Consider the following 23,915-nt stretch of genomic DNA (forward strand, 5'->3'; position numbering starts at 1 on the left):
AGATTCACACAGCAAGACATGAAAGAAGAAAACAGACAATAGTGCACTTGACATTAATCTGCCTCTTCACTAGATTGATTTGGTGGTATAAAATGAGAATCACTCATTTAGTTTATGGTTACAGTAAGACAGAAGTCTGTACATTTACAGTTTGTAAAACTGATTATTTCAGCTGGTTTTTCTAGTAAACGTGTAAATGTTCAGATCGCTGTACGTTCAGCTAGATGACAAACAGTGAAGTTATTGTTTGTTTCCACAGACAGATGGAGTGCTTCGGTTGTTGTGTGTCTGATGTCCTTTCCTCCTGACGCACAACAATATCAATTATGCATCTCTCACATAAATGAGCTCTTGTCCTCCTCCCGAACTCACAGCAAACGGGAATCCTCCAGTTCTTAACAGCATCACGGAGTATTTCACTTCCAGCACGAGCCGCTGACTCAGGGTCAGTATGAGCGAGTTCAATGACATTCATGTTTCAACACTAGAATGAACATTGTTTGATTTGTCATTCTGTGATTTGTGCAAATTAAAACCTTGAAAGTGACCTATTAGTCAGATATGGTGACCCGTACCCGAAATGTGACCTCTGCATTTAACCCATCCAGAGAGTAGTGACCACACGTACCCCCGGAGCAGTGGGCAGCTATCACTGCAGTGCCCGGGGAGCAAGTAGGGGTCAGGTGCCTTGCTCAAGGACACCTCAGTCGTTACCCGCCGGCCCTGAGGATCCAACCAACAGTCCCACTCTCTAACCATTAGGCCACGACTGCCCTCGTGTGTATAAAGAATCCCAAATATTGAAAATGATTCAAAAAGCAAAAACCTTATTTTCGTAGTGGAGCTGGTGGTACTATTGCAAGAGCAAATACAAATGTGAATTGCTGACCCGACTGTACGACTTGAGTCTTGAATCCATTTCGAGAATCTGTTCTTTGATTCCAAACCACCAGAGATGTTAAAGACAACAATAGTGAAAATCTGAAATCCTGACATGAGGATTTGTGTATTGTGCGTCATGGCATGACGTCCTCTTCTGTTGATAATCTACCTTAATCTACCCCGCCCATCTCCATCAGCCCCTCTCCTGAGGAAAACCCCCAGAAGAGAACACAGCGTTCACACACCACCATCTCTCTCACCGCTCTGTGTGTTGTTTAGGCTTTCTGGCGACCTTTGGTGACACTGATGTATTCAAACAGACGGACATGTACGAGACGTTACGGTTAGGTAACTCCTAGTTACCTGTTTGTAAATCCTAGTAATGTTGGATGTGATTCAGTGAAATCTGAAATTAAAAAACTCTGTGCATCAGTGACTACAGCAGAGCTCACTTTTCTGTCATTACATGTCAAAAGTAGGTTTTTAATTTCCGTAAAAGAGAAGACCAGATGTGACTAAATAATGAGATCACGCGAAATGAAGGTGTCAGGATGAATATGTCGAAAACGTTACAGCGTGTCTGCGTCATATTTCACCTAAAAAAGAACAATCTAAGAAATATAGTAAAATCCTTTACACTTAATTGTCTTTATGCAAAACATAACAGCGTCTATTACATGATATATGAATAAATGTTTTGTTATTTGTAGATTAAATATGACCTGGATATGTTGTTATGACACTGACCTCATTACAGGAGACGTGAAAGATAAAACAAATGTCGAGTTGTCCTGTCAGACTGTTTTCGATACCTTGACCAGTTAATCCCCTCCAAACACACACACACACACACATATATATTATATTACATTACATATTAGACCATTAAAAAAGCGTTTGTCAATGTCACAGACCAAATAAACGCAAAACAAAAGAAAGTTGAAAGTTCTGAAGACATGAAAGACTTACCAACAACAAAGTACACGATATATAACACACGATGAGGGAGAAGTTTAACTCATGATTTCATTTAACCCGTTCAATAAAATATGATTGTGTTAGAGGCCCTCACGCTCAATTTAAAATCCATTAAAACGTTTAATAAAGTTATGAAGGTAAGTAATATTGGTAAAGCACAAGAGTTATTGAATTACAGCTCTGGGTTTAATGAACAAACAAAAGCGCTTTATTTCTGCCGAACTCGCCGGTGTTTTGTCGAACAGCAGCAGAGTTTCACTGGTTTATTACATCTTACTGTGACCTGGACAAATACTGGGCGTGCGTCCCGTAATATCACCATTTATCAGCCCATTTCACTTCTGCAGTCACATGGTTTTTTTGGGAATACACGTGAGTTTGAGTGGATTGTGTAGGACGTCCTGTATCTCCATAATGACTGTTCTCAAATCATGTTTCCCTCTTTCTCATTCCTGTGACCTTCATTTCACAAACCACCATTAAAGGACTCCAGAAGGACTGTAGAATCTTCAACAAGACCTTCAAACGATATCAAACAGCCGTCTGGCCTAACCAGCTCCTCTCCAGGATCCAGTGAATGTGCAGCGGATTTAAAGGGTAGCCACTGACCACCCCTGGCTCTCAGATACCCTTCTGTGCTTCTGTAAAGGTCAAATTAACATGAGGTTATGCCTGACTGCCTCTCCTCGCACACATGTTCACATCTACAGACTCGCTGACCGTGTGTTCTGCTCTCTGGGATGATCTCCTCCCTAACGAAACACGGCCCACATCACGTCCACACATCATGTCCTCATCCTGTACCACTTTCTCTCCTCTGTGGAGCGACGTGAGGGAACACATCATGATTCTTGGTATTTAGTGTGAACTTTGGCTTTAAATCAACACGCTACCCGATATCTTCACTGATCACACGCATTAAGTTTTTCTCTTCTGGGGACGAGTGCGCATCAATTATTCATTGACTTACATGCAAGAGCTTACAGATGTGATTCTTCTGCTGTCCTCTCGCCGCTGGTCAAGCACAGGGGTCAGTGTTTCCCACCGGCTCTCCTCTGACTCAAACCTCATGAATGTTCACTTCTGTGAATGCCCGACTAACAGCGCACTGCTCCTGAATACATTATTGATGAGCGCTTCAATCTGCACAACAGCACCAACGCATTACACACCACACCTGACCAACACACTCGCACAACACTCCTCTTCATCAATATAGTCTTCCAGTAAACAATACCTCTGCATAAGGAGGAAAAATCACACGTGACGTCACTTGCGCATCTCAGTTCTTTCTCCTAGACATGAGTGAGATTAAATGGAGAGCAAATGGAAACTTTTGCTGAAGTCTCATGTGTGTCTCAGATGTTTCTCCTGAGAGTCAGAAATCTGACAGATGTGTCTGTCATGGGAGTTTGAGAAGAGATGTCAACAGTGTGTCAGACTGAGCTCAGATTGGTCAAGTCTGCAATCAAAAGTCAATACGGAAGGGATAATGTGCAGGCAGTCGGTTGTTATGGCAGAAATAAGCCCCGACAGTGTGATCAGGACCCGACGCGAAGCTTGTACATTATCCCGCTTATTACACGGCTACTTGCCACATGAGAAAAAAACTGGACATGAAATGTGAATTAGAAATATTTTATGAGCTCCTTTTTACCAAATACAGACCTTTCGCGAGGAAAAGCCGTTTATTTTTGGTTTTAAGGTAAGAAACGACCTTCAAATGTCACGAACAGGCAATTTATAATAATGTCATATATGTTGTTAAAAGATATATTTAATTTAATTAAACCTGTCAAATGATTTGCTGCATAATGCACAGGCAGCCGGTTGTTATGGCAGAAATAAGCCTTGACAGTGTGATAACAACCGCTCAAAACTAATAACACACGGTAACCCGGATGCAGCAAATCATTTTGACAGGTTTTTTGACAAATTAAATATAAATATATCGTTTAATAACTTACGTGCCATTATATTTACAAATGATTAAACCAAATTGCCTGTTCGTGACATTTGATTTCTGCGATAACAACCGGCTGCCTGTACATTATGCCTTACATAACGAACCTGCAAATGTCGCGACTGGCCAATCAGAATCAAGCATTTTAACGAGCCGTGTAATATTATTGAAGATCTCAATATCAACTCAATCATTTCTCATCACATTGACTCAAATCCAGATTATTTTACCTTGACAATCTACATTCATTTCCACCTCCAGACTCTTCACGTGTTCGCACATTTACACTCTCGTTTCATTCTCTTTTTATTTCTGGAGACACAGCCATCAAGTCTCCTGAGCTATGAAAGGGAAACATCTGAGCAATAACACTTTCTTCTGTGACAAGACATTTTTGTTGGCATTCATTTTTCGTGTTTTAGGTCAAAGTTCTAAAAGTTAACGTTTAAACCCAGAAAAACAATGGATAAGAAAATGATCATCTATAACAAGTCATCTTGTGTTTGCTGCTGAACATGTTGATCTTTTTAAAGGACAATGTTAACGAGTGTCATTCAAACACAAAAACTGCAGCATCCCCCCCACAGACCGCTGAAGGAACACAGATCATCACTCACCGTCCATAACCTCGTCCGGCCTCTTACGCTTCTCATAAACCACAATAATGACCACCAGAATGATGATTTCTGCCAGGACGCCCAGGAAGGGCCACAGCGGGGCGAGGTGACTCCGCACACGCAGGATGGTGACGGATTCTTTTGATCCGATGACGTTTGAGGCGTTGCAGGCGTACTCGCCGGGATCTGTGCTGATGTCCAGATTGACGACACTCAGTTCTGTGTAATTCTTTCTGTTCTTGATGAAGAACCGGCCGGTTGTGTTGTCTATGTCCTACACAAGGTTAAAAGATCATGAATGAAGGTTGTGTCCTCTGATATCTGAAAGTGAAGTGTGTCATTTCTGCTTTATAGAACACGGAAGGGATAATGTGCAGGCAGCCGGTTGTTATGGCAGAAATAAGCCCCGACAGTGTGATCAGGACCCGACGCGAAGCTTGATCATTATCCCGCTTATTACACGGCTACTTGCCACATGAGAAAAAAACTGGACATGAAATGTGAATTAGAAATATTTTATGAGCTCCTTTTTACCAAATACAGACCTTACGCGAGGAAAAGCCGTTTAGTTTCGGTTTTAAGGTAAGAAACGACCTTCAAATGTCACGAACAGGCAATTTATAATAATGTCATATATGTTGTTAAAAGATATATTTAATTTAATTAAACCTGTCAAATGATTTGCTGCATAATGCACAGGCAGCCGGTTGTTATGGCAGAAATAAGCCCCGACAGTGTGATCAGGACCCGACGCGAAGCTTGATCATTATCCCGCTTATTACACGGCTACTTGCCACATGAGAAAAAAACTGGACATGAAATGTGAATTAGAAATATTTTATGAGCTCCTTTTTACCAAATGCAGACCTTCCGCGAGGAAAAGCTGTTTAGTTTCGGTTTTAAGGTAAGAAACGACCTTCAAATGTCACGAACAGGCAATTTGGTTTAATCGTTTGTAAATATAATGTCATATACGTTATTAAAAGATATAATTTATTTTAAAAAACCTGTCAAAATGATTTGCTGCATCCGGGTTACCGTGTGTTATTAGTTTTGAGCGGTTGTTATCTGGGAATAACGAACCTACAAATGTCACGACTGGCCAATCAGAATCAAGCTGATAGATTATTTACAAAAAATAAGTATACTTCAAGTATATTTTAAAGTACACTTTATGTAGTAAGTGCTAATACTAGTAGTATACAATGTTACTTGCAACTAAATTGCTTATAAAGTATACTTTATACTGCACTTTAATATGTAAAAGTAATTAACTTTGAGTACTACTGTATGTTGTTTCGACAAGTATATTATATAAAGTATATTTCTGAGAAGTACGCACTGTAAAGAGCAGACTTATTATTAGTGTAGAAGTACATTTGAATAAACTTTTTTGCAAAGTATATATTGTCAGTTGAAGTATCTTGACTATTATTGTTGTTGATGTTTTTTATTTTTTAAATCAATTTGTATTCAGTTCTCCTTTACAGGGAAATTGATCTTTTCTGACAGACAGTATGATTATTAATATGAATTTGTGCCTTGAATATTAAACTGAGACATGGTAAAAATGACACACTTCACCAGTAAAGAACATTGATAGTGACATGTAAAGTGCAGCAGGATTTGCGTGTGTTTCATGTACTCACGATGTAGGACGAGCGGCCCACTTTTCTACGCCACGTCCACACAGGATGCGGGTACCCGACCGACCTGCAGTACATCATGGCACTTTCTCCCTCTTTCTTGTTCTCGCTGCGTTTGTGGCCGGTGATTTCTGGCGCAGCTGGAAGAAAACACAAAACAACGTTTGTGCTTTTCGACCGGCACGTCTGGTTATTTTCTCTCGTTTAAAACTCTTTTTATCATGTCTTGACATTCTGTTTATCTTTCAGGTCATGTGATGTGATGTTTCTGACATCATGTTATCTGCAGACCACAATGCATGAAGTTAAACAACCGGTTCAACCAAAAGTGTCATTTCACACAGAATAAAAACAGCGTACAGGTTGAACCAACACCATCTCACTTCAGTTCTGATGGGAATGAATAGCTCTTTTTCAGGGTGGCTAATTCATATGAAGTCATATAATCTCATTTGTGTTTCAGTAGGATCTGGGTTTAGGAGTGAGGCTTCTTTATTGCTTTTTTCTAATAATCATACACTTTTGTACTGTTCACATCAGACAAAGGTATACTAGGGCTGTCAAACGATCAATCGTGATTAATGACATCTAAAATAAAAGTCTGTGTTTACATAATATATGTCTGTGCACTGTGTATGTTCATTTTGTAAGAGTTTGATTCCAAAATGAGATAACTCAGTTTTTAAAATTGTTGAAAAATCATGTTTTTTATTATGCTATCTTGTTTTTATTGTGACTTATTGCGTTAGTTAGCTGTATTTTTTTAGTTATTATGGCTTAAATCAAAACAAACCAACTGCAGTTTGACTGATAATAATTGCAATGCACAATAAAAAAGCATGATTTTTGAAACATTTCAAAAGTTATCTCATTTTGGAACCAAACTCTTCAAATACGCACTTACATGCATGCATATATTTAATATAAAAACGAATAAACACTTATATATATATATTTTAAGTAAATACTAAATATTTCCTAAATGTATATACACGCCATCCATTCAACATCCCTGCTCAAAGACCTTTAAGGGCTCGGCATAGTCCAGGCGAATTGCGCTTTCGTTCTGCGTTTTGGGGTAAAAACGAAGCTCAAAAACGTTGAGAGACGGTATAGTGTTTTCGAACAATCCAACACCCCCTTGTTTCTGGAGGCGGGGTTTACATGACGTTTCCAAATAGTCTCTGCGCATATAAATAACTGTACATTTTTTATTTTATTTAATTATGCTGAAACAAGCAACCTGATTCATTTGTTTTGAACTGATCCGAAGTCCCATTTTAGAAGCCTCATCAAACAGAAAAATTACTTAAATACTACAAATTGACAGGCCACATTTTAGAATTATAGTACTCATCATAACTTTATCTAGGAATTATGTTTAAAAGCATCCAGAATAATTCAAAACTATATGCAGGACTAAAGAATATATGTAGCATATTCAAAGTAGCCACCCTTTCCAAAATTGTACTTTTGGCATGATTGAGCAGCTTCTTGAAATTTCACCTTGTAGGAAGATTTTTCAATAGTATTGGCAGAAATTTCATCTATTCATTTCTTGGCTGCTTTTTTTATTTGGTCCTCAATTTTTGTCGTCTAATAAAATAAATTAATATGTTGCCACGATTATATTTTTGTCTACTAAAGTCATTTCAAACATTTAAACATACATCTTCATATTAAAAGATTTTAAGACCATGAGAAACATTTCAGTCAAACATTCAAGTGTTTTAGAACTTTTAAACAGCAGTGTATTTTTTGCCCTCCAAAATCATACATCAAAAATTATGCATTTAAGAGATGGCTTCACAAATCTATGATATTACTACTACTGCATGTTTCACAATAGAAACCTCTCTGGGTTTTTACTGGTAGTTTGTTGGCTTCAGCAGGCATGTTATCTGGTAGATAGGAACCAGTGAAATACTTTTCAGTAGCTCATAGATCTTTTGTTGAAAGGATTCCATATACAAACCCGATTCCAAAAAAGTTGGGACACTGTACAAATTGTGAATAAAAAAGGAATGCAATAATTTACGAATCTCATAAACTTATATTTTATTCACAATAGAATATAGATAACATATCAAATGTTGAAAGTGAGACATTTTGAAATGTCATGCCAAATATTGGCTCATTTTGGATTTCATGAGAGCTACACATTCCAAAAAAGTTGGGACAGGTAGCAATAAGAGGCCGGAAAAGTTAAATGTACATATAAGGAACAGCTGGAGGACCAATTTGCAACTTATTAGGTCAATTGGCAACATGATTGGGTATAAAAAGAGCCTCTCAGAGTGGCAGTGTCTCTCAGAAGTCAAGATGGGCAGAGGATCACCAATTCCCCCAATGCTGCGGCGAAAAATAGTGGAGCAATATCAGAAAGGAGTTTCTCAGAGAAAAATTGCAAAGAGTTTGAAGTTATCATCATCTACAGTGCATAATATCATCCAAAGATTCAGAGAATCTGGAACAATCTCTGTGCGTAAGGGTCAAGGCCGGAAAACCATACTGGATGCCCGTGATCTTCGGGCCCTTAGACGGCACTGCATCACATACAGGAATGCTACTGTAATGGAAATCACAACATGGGCTCAGGAATACTTCCAGAAAACATTGTCGGTGAACACAATCCACCGTGCCATTCGCCGTTGCCGGCTAAAACTCTATAGGTCAAAAAAGAAGCCATATCTAAACATGATCCAGAAGCGCAGGCGTTTTCTCTGGGCCAAGGCTCATTTAAAATGGACTGTGGCAAAGTGGAAAACTGTTCTGTGGTCAGACGAATCAAAATTTGAAGTTCTTTTTGGAAAACTGGGACGCCATGTCATCCGGACTAAAGAGGACAAGGACAACCCAAGTTGTTATCAGCGCTCAGTTCAGAAGCCTGCATCTCTGATGGTATGGGGTTGCATGAGTGCGTGTGGCATGGGCAGCTTACACATCTGGAAAGGCACCATCAATGCTGAAAGGTATATCCAAGTTCTAGAACAACATATGCTCCCATCCAGACGTCGTCTCTTTCAGGGAAGACCTTGCATTTTCCAACATGACAATGCCAGACCACATACTGCATCAATTACAACATCATGGCTGCGTAGAAGAAGGATCCGGGTACTGAAATGGCCAGCCTGCAGTCCAGATCTTTCACCCATAGAAAACATTTGGCGCATCATAAAGAGGAAGATGCGACAAAGAAGACCTAAGACAGTCGAGCAACTAGAAGCCTGTATTAGACAAGAATGGGACAACATTCCTATTCCTAAACTTGAGCAACTTGTCTCCTCAGTCCCCAGACGTTTGCAGACTGTTATAAAAAGAAGAGGGGATGCCACACAGTGGTAAACATGGCCTTGTCCCAACTTTTTTGAGATGTGTTGATGCCATGAAATTTAAAATCAACTTATTTTTCCCTTAAAGTGATACATTCTCTCAGTTTAAACATTTGATATGTCATCTATGTTGTATTCTAAATAAAATATTGAAATTTGAAACTTCCACATCATTGCATTCTGTTTTTATTCACAATTTGTACAGTGTCCCAACTTTTTTGGAATCGGGTTTGTACATTGTACATTGAATGTGGCCCAAAACACACAATATTTTGTAATTGTTTGGCTGTGGAGTCCTTCAGGTTCCTGGGCTCCACCATCTCAAAGGACCTGAAGTGGGAGACCCACATAGGGCCCAACAAAGGTTGTTCTGTGTGCTTTAATCCCTGTCAGGTTTGCCTCGGCTACTCAGTTGATCACAAGTGGACAAGAACGGATAGTCCAGATTGCTGAAAAGATCATTGGTGCTTTCTTTCCCACTCTTGTAAAGTGCAATCATTACAGACTTGATACACCCTGGACACAACATCTTTGAACTGTTGCCCTCTGGTCGGTGCTTCAGAAGGAGTACTAGAGCATCTGGACATATTGCTTTTAATTAATTTGAATATTCGCAAATTTCCAATCTATTTTACATACAGCATATTACTTCTGTACAACTGTCTATTTACAGTTGTATTTTATTTATATGTTTATATATTTTGTACTCTGTTTTATTATTGTGTGTCTGCTGATGCATTTGGATGTCTGCACTGGAAGCTTAAAAAAATACTGAAAACTGAAAACAAATAACTAAAATATATATATAACCAATCGCAATTGGTTTGTAAAACCACTGAGTTGCATTTACACCATTCTAACCAGCGGATGTCACCAGCGTTTTTATCTCATAATTTTGACTTTTTATCTCATAATTATGACTTTTTATCTCATAATTTTGACTTTTTATCTCATAATTATGACTTTTTATCTCATAATTTTGACTTTTTATCTCATAATTATGACTTTTTATCTCATAATTATGACTTTTTAGAGCCTGATTTTTTTTATCACGTGGCGGAAATGGGCTTCCATAGAAAGGAATTGTCGTTTGGACCAGATTTTGTTCGAAATCAGGTCACAGACGGTTGTTTTTCCATTTCAAATGTAGCATGTAGTATTAACTCTCATTCCGCTAATCCTCTCCGTGTTTTCCCGCATGCAAGAGTGAAGACAACAGTTTCAGAAGTTCATCCCATTACTGTAAGAAATTATATTCCACATTACAGACAGTGCCTGATCCGCAGAATTAATCATTTGAGTTTGTTTTTTGAATTTTTTGTAGGTAATGTTTTGCTCCCGGTCTTTTATTGGTGACAACTGCTAACAACGTGTAGGCCTACAAAATATCCACGTTCTCAAAGAGAATTAGAATTCTTGTCGAATCAAAATGGTTGAACCCGATTTGATAAAACACCAAATATGCGGTTATTGGCACACTTTATAGTAAATGCCTACACAAAGCGGACCGTTTTTCACACTAACTCCTGTACAGTACATTTCCCACTATCATCTAGTTTCTTAGTTAAAACCAGTCATCTATGACATAATATTATATACTATATTAATATAATATTTAGACCATATTAACAGTAGCCCAGATAGCAAGGGAGTACCTTAAACCTATTGAACCAATGTTAAAACATCAATATGCATCAATATCACTTTTGGCCTGCAAATAATGTTGAAAAAATGTTGAAATTTCAACAAATCACCATTATTGTGAAAATGCAATAATGGCTTTGGCTACTATAAATGTTTTCAAAGAGTTGCCCTCGAGCATAGTACGACACAAAATATAGATGAAGATATTTACTGAGTGCTACAGTGTGATCATAAGAAAGGCATTTCTAAGAGTTTCGGCCACTGCCCCTAAAAATGTCTGTACTATACACGTGTGTGTATGTGATTATAAAATGCAAATTTAATATGCACAGTACACAGGCATATATTATGGCACACTTGCCATTAATCGTTTGACAGCCCTAATTTATACAAATGAGCAAAAAAACAAATCACAAAATAGTTCTGCGTTACTGTCAGATCAGGCTGGAGAATGAGAAAATAGACAAAACTAATAATGCTCGGATGAACAAAGTTACAGAGCACACAAAACATGAACCCGTAGGATGTAAAAGTGTCTGTATGAGTGTGTGGCCACAACCGCAGACGTGAGATTTCATTCAAATAAAACCCAGAGAAGAGAATTATTCAGGTTAACCTTCTCACATGTGCTGAGTCACCAACCTTCAGCAGATAATACACAACCGTCAGAAACCCCCGCGCATGAATATTATCCCAAATGAAGAAATCCTGCATGACAGCACACACACACACGCCACCTTCTCTCCAGTCTGTTACTAATCTGCAAAATTGCAGTAATTCCATCCGTGCAATTAATGCGGATGAAATGAAGCCGAGAGAGAGCCGTGAGGGATTGTGAGGGTGTGGATTGGAGTTTGACTGACATCACCAGCTATAATTACCATCTGCACGAGTGAGTGTGTGTGTGACAGCAGAACGGCACGCGGGAGCTTAGCTCTGCATCATCCTCATTCACAGCTCATCTCTGAGACGTCACTGTATTCTCTCTATCAGCGCGGCCTGATTTCCAATACTGATGGCCGTGGGAAGCGTGTGATCAATGCTGAGCTGAGATCAGTGACAGTGTCGGGATGCTGAGAGCTCTTTCACGTGGCTATTTGTGGGGACATCTCATTTGGCCTGAAAGGAAAGAGCTCGTGTAACCCAAACCCCCCAAAAAACAGCAGCAGACGGAATATCTGTGATTGTGACCGGAACTCACGGTCGTACCAGAAAATATATCCAGTTAAAAAAAGCGGCACCAGGGCCGGCTGCAGGAGAAAATGACTTGGAATGGCATGGAATCTCTTTATTAATTTGTCATACAAATCTATATTTTGCGGATCACGTTCAAAATGTTTAGGTAAAAAAACTAAGCAGCAACTATCAGGTCAGCGCTGGAAGCGCTCAGTGTTTTGTGTAATGTATGGTCTCCGCTCCATTGTGCTGTCTTTGCGCGAGCTTTTCAAATGATCTTAAAGAGTAACTATTACAATGTCCTTAAAATGACATTTGATGCAGTGTGTGAATGTAATATTTACTCTTTAAATATGTTCGATTTTTCCCCTTGAGAAATGTAACGTGTCATGATGCTGTATGGTCGGAGCGGCATGCGCGAACACACATGTCAACAGCCAGAGTCGGCGTCAGACCCCGACTAACATGAGGGCAATTGGCTCCCAGCGCAATTAACATCATTAATACAAAAAAAGTCAAAAGTACCACATCTGTACAAGGGCACACTTATACAACTGACTCCCCGTGAGATTTTGACTCCCCTGTTTTCCCCTTCGAAGGTTAGGGTTAGGATTAGGTGTGGGAGCGGGCTTTAGAGATAGGGACCAATCACAAAGCAGCATCCTAAGTGAATGAACCTATCAGAAAATCTGTACAACACTGGCTCATTTTCCATGCAGGTGAACAAGAATAACACAAATTAAACAATATTACACGTATACATTAATACACTGCGTAAAGACGCATCATCACAACAACCGGACTAGATTCATCACACAACAACCCTGTGGGGAGGGCAGGGCCCCCGAGTGCCCCCCTTGGCACCGGATGGCACGCAAACATCCTTCACTAGTAACCTGTTACTAAATATAAAAACGCGTGAAGGTGCTGCTGGCGTATGATTTCACCTGACGTGATGTCGAGGAGGTGAATTCATTTCACATAAATCAAATCAGATTGAGAAAAGAAGTTTGTACACTCAAGGCAGATTATGATAGTGGACGGTTTAGAAATGCTGGGAGTGATTCCAGAGACTTAATCCCACCCAACCCCACCACACACAAGCCTCCATCTGTTGTCTCTGACAGAGAGAGAGAGAGAGAGAGAGAGAGAGAGAGAGAGAGAGAGAGAGAGAGAGAGAGAGAGAGAGAGAGAGGAGAGAGAGAGAGAGAGAGAAGAGAGCAGAGAGAGAGAGAGAGAGAGAGAGAGAGAGAGACGAGAGAGAGAGAGAGAGAGGAGAGAGAGAGAGAGACAGAGAGAGAGAGAGAGAGAGAGAGAGAGAAGAGAGAGAGAGAGAGAGAGAGAGAGAGAGAGAGTGAGTGAGAGAGAGAGAGAGAGAGAGAGAGAGAGAGAGAGAGAGAGAGAGAGAGAGAGAGAGAGAGAGCGAGAGAGAGAGAGAGAGAGAGAGAGAGAGAGAGAGAGAGAGAGTGCCAAAGACACAAGCGGTTGGGGGTGAACAGACTGCTGAATCGGACACTTTCAACTTGAATTGTGCAGAATAACAGGATGTCATATTCATCTAATATTTGTAGAAATGTCACATAGTCCGTCAACAAAATCAAAATCAAAAAACAAGAAAATACATTTTGCCCAAATAATATAAAATCCATTTCAGCACCGTTATGATTCAATACATTCTGATGTTATCTCATAACTGTAATGTGATGAAAAGATATAATTCTGACGTATTTTTACAGTATCTGTCGTAGGATTAAAATGTGACCTGGACATGTTTTTGCCTGATTCATGACTCTTACAAACACAAAAAGAGGACAAATCAAAAGATGGCAGGTGTGGTCTGAGGGGGAGTTGCGGTTGTCATGTGTTTCTAGCGGAACAGAGATTGCGGCACATGGGAGCTGCATGCTGTCATCTCACAGGCTGCGGGCAGAAACACACGACCAGAGCGACATCATCACGTTACGTAACCAAGAGACGACGCTTTCAAGAGTCTGGGCATGCTCAGTGCGTCTGACGCCGCTGTCAAAACAAATGGGCTTAACTGTGAGGAACACTCAGGTCAGATCAGATGCTGTCGGTCTCCAGGGTTTGAGGGAATCAGGCACTGCTGTACAGATTTCAGCTCACATACAGCACAGAAGATCAACTGTGGTCTGTTGTATATTTAAAATACGCAACGGTAGTCTCGGATGTTTCTCCTAAACTTGCTCAAGAGAAATGAAAGAGAATCAATAGAGTGTAATTGTGTAAACACATGAAGAGTATGGATGGATTTGGGTAAACGTGACGAGAAATGTTTGAGTTGATATTGAGATCTTCAATATTAATGACTTTTGATTGCAGAGCTCAGTTTGACACATTGGACTGTTTGTGACAGCAGAATATGTGTTCTGTACATGACTATGATCTGTATTTACTACGGTAAATGACTCTTGTCAGAAGTGTTTGTCTCAGGCAAGGCCGTGTTTTCCTAATGGGCAACAGTGCAGCCCAGGGCCCCGAACACTTGGGGGCCCCCGAGAGAATTCTCTTGTGAGTTTGAAAACACATTTTGATCGAGGCAATTATGCGTACGTTACGTAGAGAGAGCATCGTTGTCACACACACAAATCAAGAGTCAAAGCGGACACGTACATAAAGGACATCGTCGTCACCTCAACGTGTCGAATGAAAATGTAAGAAAATATGACAGCATACAAACTTAAGAAACCTTCCACTACTGGGGCTCTCTAACCCGTCTAAAAGGCATGCCCAGTGAAGAGATGCGCGCGGCATGTCAGAGTCTCGTTAAAAAAAGTGCGAAGATCTACAGGAACATTTCGATGATGAACTGTAATGTTTATCCTCAAAGAAAAGCAGCTCCTCCAGAGTCCAGTGTGCTTTTCCCAATGTTGAAGCTGCGTTAAGGATCTTTCTCACCCTCCCATGTGTCAAATGCCTCAGGAGAGAGATCGTTTTCAAAATTGGGACTTTTAAAAGATAAACTGCGGACATCAATGCATGAACAAATGCTGAACTGGTTGACAGCAATGTCAAGTGAGAACGACATTCTGCGTCAGATTGATTTGAAGGATTTAATTGAGGAAAGCAGAAAGAAGCTCTTTTAGTGATATTAAGTTCATTTTATTCGCTGGGCTGTTTCTGATTTGTAAGATTATTACTCGATAATGTTGTTTAATTTATGTACATCATGTTTTGCCCACTTTTGGGATTATGACGCGTTCGCTTTGTGTTTGTTTATTTTTATTTCACGAGTGTAACGAGCGCGTCTTTATATGGTGACGGTTTGACTGCACATTTGGTTTAGCAGTTCTTCGAATATAACTGAGGGGGGGCCCGAGAAGGCTTGGTCTCAGGTGAGTTCATCGTAAGGTGAAGAAAAGCTCCGGCTGGATAACGTCTCATTGGTGCTAATGAGTTTTAAAGTGATGTCTTAAAGGATTTCTTACCTTTGACCTCAATGGAAGCGTTGGCATTAGGAGCCAGTTTGAAAGTGTAAACACACATGTATTCACCAGAATCCTCCGCTCGCGGTTTACTCAACCTACAAAACACAGACGTGAAAATCTTTACTGCACACCCACCTCTTAAAATAATAAACGGTAGAGTAAGTTAAGAAGAAAATCTATTTCTCTTGTCTCATCCATCATCAGGTTAAAAAGATAAGAATTCTGTCATCATCACCCTCAGGTTATTCCAAACCTACATTTATTTTCCCTGCTATGACAGTCAATGGGGGATGAGATCTGTTTGGTTACTGACATTCTTCCAAATATCTTCCTTTGCAAGTAAATGATGACAGAATCTTCATTTTTGGGTGAACCCTTCAAAAGGGCTGTGGCTTGCCTAAAGACGGTTGTTTTGAAGAATCTAGAAAGCATTGTGAGAGTAGAGATTGGAGCCGGGACTTCACCAGTCAGTACAGGGGCTTCGGGCACACAGCGCTGTGATGTGTCTCTACAGGCCCGTGACATCCAGTCTGACAGCACATCGCCTCTCAACACATCACTCTCACACACGCAAGAGACTTTCTGAAAGCTCTGGTGAGGGGGATTCATGACTTCCTGAAGACATTTTGTGCTCGAAAATCCTGAAGTGTCCCACCAACACTCATTCAAAAGTTCAGTTTCAGGCACTGCCAGCGCATTTGAACTATTCATTAACTCATCCTGTCATTTCAAACCTGCATGAGTTTCTTTCTTCTGCAGAACACAAAAGAAGATATTTGGAAGAATGTTGATAATCGAACAACACTGAACTCTATTGATAGAGACATTTCTCAAAATATCTTCTTTTGTGTTCTATTAAAGAAAGACTCCCAACAGATTTACAACCACATGAGAGAGAACAAATGAAGACTGAACGTTGTGTTTCATCTATGATTCGGTCTTATTCATTCGGCTGAAAGTCACTCTCACTTGTGTTCTGTGTCTTTGTTCTGTGTCCGGGTGTTGTAAATCTCTTGGCCGTTCTTCATCCAGAAGGTGTCCTGATGGGCGCTGTGTGAGTTGGTGAGGTTACACTGAAGAATGATGGACGTCTGCTGTGGAGTTTTGGGTTGTAAAATCTCCTGATCGGATGCGTTGATTTTCGGCTCTGAAATCAACACAAAGTCCCGGACAGTTAAAGAGTTGACAAACATGTATTTTAATGGACAAACACTGCTGTCTGATGTCTGCCTGTGTGAGTGAGAGAGAGAGAGACGCACATCTATCTTCATCTTATCTAAACATTTCTTTAACGAAATAGATGAAATTGAAATAGACGAAACTGATGCTATAAAGTCAAAACTCGTGTCTAAAATAAAAAAACAAAAATAAGGCCAATAACATTGTGTACAAATAATTGAAATGAATCATTAAAACAAACCTTTTAATTAAATGTTTTTTATTTAGTATTTTAGTTTTGTTTTTTTGTAGGCTACAAATACCTAACCAATCTGAACTCAAAATACATTTACTTAAGCAAAAAGACTTAAGTTTTTCAGAAAGTTAAGTGATTAAGAAATTGTTCAAAAGTTATAAAAACAGAAAAGATTCATTGGGAAAACAGGGAAATCATTTTTCTTATCTGGCAGATATGTACTGTATATACCTTATGTACCTCATTTTTAATTCATTTTAATTATCATCACAGTATGTTGTTTTTAGATTCTTATTTATATTTATTTTTGATGCATCTTGATTTAAGAATTTTTTGAAATTCTTTCTTCAGATAAAGGTTTTCTTTCCATCTTGGTACACAGATGACACTTTGATGTATTTTAACACCTCTGCACGTTCACTTGTTTAATGTGATGTGAATGTGACTCCGTTGAGGCCGGTTGAGTTGATGTGTTACCAGGCGTCTCTCGCATAGCAACCACACCATCACCCAGTTGTAAAAAGAAGAGTGTGGCATAATCGCCCTGCCGTTGGCTTGTACAGTAAATCTCCGGATATAATTCCCGCTCGGGGGGAGGAGCATCGAGCCGTGAGCCGCCGGCAGCTCCAATTAGCATTCCTTACACCTTCTCCTGCAGCTCGGATAAAGCGTTACTGATAATACTCGCTCTCTATCTCCACCCACATCTACACTCGCTTCCGTCTACACACGACACTAAATAAATACAGTATATATATCTGTCGGATGTCTGGACTGAGATCAGTGAAATCTGCTGAAGGTCATTTGGAGGACACCTGCCGAGAGGAGAGAGAGAATAAAAAAAGAAGATGGGTCAATAACTTCAGTGACAGGACAGCTGTTGGGGAGGAGGAAAACTGGAAAGTAAAATCATTTTAGGAATGAAAATATATTCTCACTACAGAAACTGAAGAGAGTTCACGAGCACACGGCAGCTAAGACCAGCAGAAACTCACACACGTGTATAGCCTGTTATATACATGTGATCGGATCACGTTACATGTATATAATATGAAACATCGATTCTCAGTAATGACAGAATATGAAGCAGGTTCACTCTGCTGGAAATGACCTCGGGCAAATATCTGAAACGTCGCTCACGTTTTTACACTCGTCAGAAGACGACGAGGACAGTAATCCTGAATCAGATGTGTACTGAGGCTGGTTCGCTCACATCTATAATGTCATTACTGAATCACAGACAAACAGCAAATGCAAAGAAGACACAAGGTCAAACTCTGACCGCGCACGGCTCGCTTTAATAACAGATGACCTGTCGAGACACAGGCTCATGTCTTTCATTTTTCATTTTTACCGAGATAAGGCCATATCTTTAACATCATAACCCTTCCTTGTGTCTTCTTCCAAATTCCCATCCACCCTTGTTCAAGGACACAACGCACAGATAAAACACAGCAGGACTTCAGAGGCGCCGCACGAAACGCCGGGCTTTGAAGCAACGCACAAAACAAAAACGTACAAAAGATCCAGAGTAAATAATATCACAAAATAAAGACACGGGAAACAGGAAGCAACACAGGAAGTGCAGAACAGACAGGATGGGGGGGTGAGACAGAGACTAGAGGATTTACAGTTTTCTGAGAATCATCCACAACAAGAGGCTCGGAGGCGTCAGGACACACTGAGATAAACTCAAGCTAAACCAAAACTACAACAACGAAAAAACCACATACAAATCAGGAAAACAAATACAAAACATTCCTCATTTAAAACACATCACATAGTCTCACAATTTCAGTGGTATTCATAGATGTCCGTGTGACTGTGTGTGTGTGTGTGCTGATATACAGTATTTGGATGCACACTGAAGCATACACGATCAACAAAATAAAATGTAAACCCTCTTGTTTAGGGACAACTTGACATGATTCTCTACAGCACTCAACCATGAAGACAGCTAACAGGGCTCTTTCGAAAAATGTTCTTGTAGTAACGTTAAAAAGGCATTTTGTTAACATTGCCATTGCTAAAGATTGGTATAAAAATATTGTTCTTTCATCATTAAGCATTTTAAATAACGGGAAACAACATTTTAAAAAAGTAATGAAAATGGGAATGTTAACGAAACATTATGAAATGTTTTTTTTAAGTCGGCATGAAACGAAAGTAGCGATTGTCTTTTTTTCTGTATCGTGACGTATACCTGAGTGAAACGACTTCTGAAATGAGAACAAATGTAGGACGGGACTTGATTGGATCGTTAAAAGGTTAAAGATTTGAATGCCAGTTTGCAGTCTGTCAGTCATCGCAGCTCCGCCCTCGCGGAGGTCGTTTTGAGAGGGGGAGGAGCTTAACGTTTTTGATGGAAGCCCTGATAGCGCACATACATCTGGTTTACGTCTATTTGACGTCTGCATTTACATCTGCAAGACATCTACAATACATCGTTTGCTCATCTGCAATACGTCTCGGAGATGTCTGCTGTCAGACGTCATATAGACATCTAGAAGATGTCTGTAAGATGTTTATGATTTAACAGCTCTTTCTAAGATGTTTAGCAGATGTTTTTAAGCAGCAGATCTCCAGATCTTTAGCAGACGTATTACAGACGTTCAGACGTCTCCGAGACGTATTGCAGATGAGCAAACTATGTATTTAAGATGTCTTGCAGATGTAAATGCAGACGTCAAATAGACGTAAACCAGATGGATTGTGCTATCTGGGAGATTACAAGTAGAAATGAATAAAAAAAAACAATGATGTCCATGGATAAATAATGTATAATGTGTAAAACAATTAGAATGATCCTTTTTAAATTCATGCCGACTTTAATGTAAAAATAAATGTGATGCATTTCATAAAATCTTTCAGAATCATCATATCGGTCAGTCGATGAATTGAATATTTATTTCTCTAGATTTATTACGTCTAAAGCTGTCGATATATAAAAGGGTTTAGAGTTGATACACTGTCAAATGATTGATGTTGTCTTTATCAGTGTTTATTTCAAGCAGAACCACACTTTACACACGAACACCTCTGAATGCAAAGAAGCTCATGCAGGAAATATAATCTGGGCTTTATTTGTCAGTGGACAGAAGTTTCAGCGGTCAGGTGGTGTTTCATCATCTACAGATACTACAGTACATAGAGCCACTCACTCTGCAGTACGGATATGGTGGCTTGGGTTCGGATCCAGGTGATGGACGGGTTTTGGCGAAGGTCGTTGCGTCGCGGGTCGTTGCTGGCCCGGCACTCGTAGACTCCGGCATCCTCCAGCGTGAGGCGAGAGATGGCCAGCACGCTGACGCCGTTGGTGCCGGACGCTGTGTTGATGGACACCCGTCGCTTGCGAGCGCCGTCCCACAGCTGCTTGAAGGAATCCGCCCGGTTAATATCGGCGTACCACCACTGGATCTCCGGCACCGGATTCCCGACCACGTCGCAGTAGAGCTCAAAGGCGTCTCCGGTGAGTTTTGTCTCTGACATGGGCGACTTCACAAACCCAGCTGGAGACGAGAAGGGTTGAAAGTGACGGGAGGAAAAAGAAAGAGGGGATGGAAAGGCAAATCAGTAAAGCCACGAGTAAATCAAAGCCGATCAGTTGGAGAGCAAAGTGTGAGTCGAATGCCAATCAAAACAAACAAGCCACAAATCAAAGACGAGTGGAAAAACTGTTAGCAGAATATAAAAGACAGAATCAACCATCAAAATGTGAATGTGAAGTCTCCAAAAATACAACCTGATCTCACGGAAATTCGCAACTATTCGTACAAAGACTATAAAATACATCGCACATTACAGCGCGAGGTGCTTCTCTCAGTCTTTCTATGAATAAAGATCTTCATAAAGTCATGCTCTATCATATGACAGCACGAGGCATTTTCTCCCGTATGTTGATAAATAATCAAGCGCAGGATAAGAACACATAAAGGAATACATTAGCTGTGAAAATGTGGTTTGGAGCGTTGCATTATACTGCACACTGACAGGACAATTTACAACGTTCTGCCAAACACACCGCCAGCCTCCGGCGTCCTCATTCCCTGTCTGCCGTCCGCTGTTTCACGGCCCGTTTGCTGTGTAGAACGGAGAAATGGCCATGCAGAATAACACAGGGTTTCACTGTTTCACTTCTAAAAGTTTGCCCTGTTTTCAGACAGCCTCTGGTACACTTTGGACTCTTGAGAAAAGATTTTTCGCAAAGATCCAGACACTAATCATATCGGTAATATCATCTCTTCATCTGTTGCCATTTCCCAGAATAAACCGGAGATGCGTTTACAGTGAGAAACGGCAGAATATAAAGAAATAAAATCACACTTGCTTTGGCCTGCAGACGGAGAGATTCACAGAAATCATCTGAACAAAAAGACACTCGAAGAGAAAGAGCTGTTTGTGTCACGCACCGGATCTGCTCACCAGGGTTCCTACACATTTCCTTTTCAAAATTCCATACTTTTCCAGACTCAAACATACAGACTTCCCAGAAGATTTTTCAGACCCTATTTCACATCTGAAAAAAGTTGTGGTTTTAAAAATCAAACTGTTTGCATGTATATTATTATAATATTTTGCCAAATAATCAGTTGAATGTTGATATACCTGATATATAATGTATGCTATACCTCACACAAATGAATGAACACCAAACCAAGACATGCTCAATGCACAACATTTGATAGGAATTTAGTGCAATGTTAATATTTTGTTAAATTAAATAACTGTAAACCTTCAACCCACAGCAACAGAAGAATTGGTGAAATATAATTCATTAGTGAACATGAAAAGAGAATTAAAGTCCATTAATTTGGCTTCTTTCAAAATTTGACGACGTTCAATCCGGGCCGTACGCAGTCTCAAATCATTCGTCTTTAGGCAGAAAAATCTGTCACAGCATAACGGTACTAATTATGCTCTCACGTTGTGTGTGTAACGTTATAACTTGTCAACTACAGGCGCTAAAATCCACGTAATTCCGCTGAGATCTGCAGGTGCTCATTCTGTGGATTTTAAGTGAGCATACACGCACAACGTGAGCGCGGTTTGCTGTGATGGATTTTTTAGTCTCCGGACAAGTGATTTGAGACGTTTAAAACGAAACTAACCGCAGAGGAGTTCAGGAAACATACTTTAGCTAAACCATTGCCATGGCAGTACTGCACGTGTGTTGTGTTGACACGTCGGACAGAAGGGGGTGGGGTTCGCTGTAACTCATTATCATTTAAAGAGACATGCACCAAAACGGGTTGCTGTGAGCATTGCTGTTTTTGACGAGGCAAGAAGGGTTTTGTTTACACGGCCAAAGAGTGTTTTTAAGCAAAAAATGTCCCAGACATTTCATGAAGACCCTAATAAATCATACCAACTTGTAGAAAGTGCTCATTTAATGAGAGTCCTTTACTCCCGTGCGCCCTGAAAAGACGGAGAAAGCAACACAGCCAGAGTTTTGCACGTGTTTTTAAACGTGACATGTGAATGACCCCCTAACATTAATAAAACATTAAACGTTTAGCTACGCGCTCTTTCACAATTAGCTGACCTTAAGCTTCCGGCCTCTTTCATTTGATTGGACAGTAATCCTCGGCTTCCTTCATTTCATTGGCCAATTCAATCAGAGAGCGCTGTTAGACAGCTGCGGTAGATCGGAGCTCAGTTATCTAGGCGTTTTGTACAATATTGGCGATACTAAGTGCAGTTTTGTCCTATTAGGCATTTTTTTCACGACTTTTATTCCACACCATGGAAAAACTACCCGGATGTCAGGGACCTAAATGGTGGGTATGGCCGTGTGTTCAACGGTTTAGTCGAACAGTAGGGGGAGCCCTAACGGCGTAACATCCAATTGACCACCAGCAGATTTGGTCTAGCGCCGATCTTTTGGCAGCGCTTGAAACATGCTTCCAACTTCATAAAAATACATTTGTTACCAGAAAATCTTCATTTTTATTTTAGAAAACCGAATAGGGCAATAGTCTGGAAACTCATAATTTTATACTAATACTAATCCAGACCTGGAAAACAATGAAATAAAAATCCATACTTTTCCAAAACGTGTAGGAACCCTGGCTTTCAAGTCCATTACTGGATGATTTAATCATGACACTATCCGTGTGTGTCACGTGTGTGTGTGTGTGTGTCGTGTGTGTGTAGTGAGCTGTCAGAAGTGACTAATGCACAGGTGGTGTTCACCACAAACACATAAACTCACACACGAATATTCACTTACATTCTTGATTAAATCCTGATCTCACAATGACGATCATACACAAAATTACACAAATACCTCAATAAATATTTCACTGTTCAGAGATGGCTCTTTAAAGGGATACACTCTTGAAAATAAAGGTGCTGAAAAGGTTCTTCCGCAAAGAAGCGTTCAGTCAAAGGTTCTTTAAACTACCATCTCTTTCTTACTTGAAAATTCTCTAGTTGTTCCAAATCTGTATAAATGTCTTTGTTTGGTTGAACACAGAGAAAGATATTTGGACCAATGCTTGAAGAGTTCTTAGACCCCATTGATTCCCATAGTAGGGAAAAATACAATGGAGCTCAAAAGTGCCCCAGAGCTGTTTGTTTTTCTACATTCTTCAAAATATCTTCTTTTGTGTTCAACAGAACAAAAAAAAGATAAAGTAATTTTTCCTACTATATGGTAGTCAATGGCGGTTTAGAACTGTTTGGTTATAAGCATTCTTCCAAATATTATATTATAAATTATACAGATTTGGAACAACTCGAAGTTGAGTAAATGATGACAGAATTTTCATTTTTGGGTGAAGTGTCCCTTTATTTTTCTACAACGACGAATGAG

At 39.9% G+C, this 23,915-nt stretch overlaps 1 protein-coding gene across 1 annotated transcript in view; it reads right to left on the reverse strand.

The window, feature by feature from the left end:
- Nucleotides 1–23,915, reverse strand: part of nptnb (neuroplastin b) — a 30,704-nt gene that overhangs the window by 238 nt on the left and 6,551 nt on the right. Inside the window, exons 2-6 of the mRNA XM_057348345.1 lie at nucleotides 20,263–20,610; nucleotides 16,657–16,834; nucleotides 15,688–15,782; nucleotides 6,090–6,226; nucleotides 4,441–4,714 (exon numbers count right to left, since the gene is read on the reverse strand). Of these exons, the coding sequence (XP_057204328.1) occupies nucleotides 4,441–4,714; nucleotides 6,090–6,226; nucleotides 15,688–15,782; nucleotides 16,657–16,834; nucleotides 20,263–20,610 (1,032 nt within the window). The remainder of the gene's footprint in view (nucleotides 1–4,440; nucleotides 4,715–6,089; nucleotides 6,227–15,687; nucleotides 15,783–16,656; nucleotides 16,835–20,262; nucleotides 20,611–23,915) is intronic.

This window comes from Triplophysa rosa, linkage group LG12 (assembly GCF_024868665.1).
Source record: "Triplophysa rosa linkage group LG12, Trosa_1v2, whole genome shotgun sequence".
Lineage (NCBI taxonomy): Eukaryota > Metazoa > Chordata > Actinopteri > Cypriniformes > Nemacheilidae > Triplophysa > Triplophysa rosa.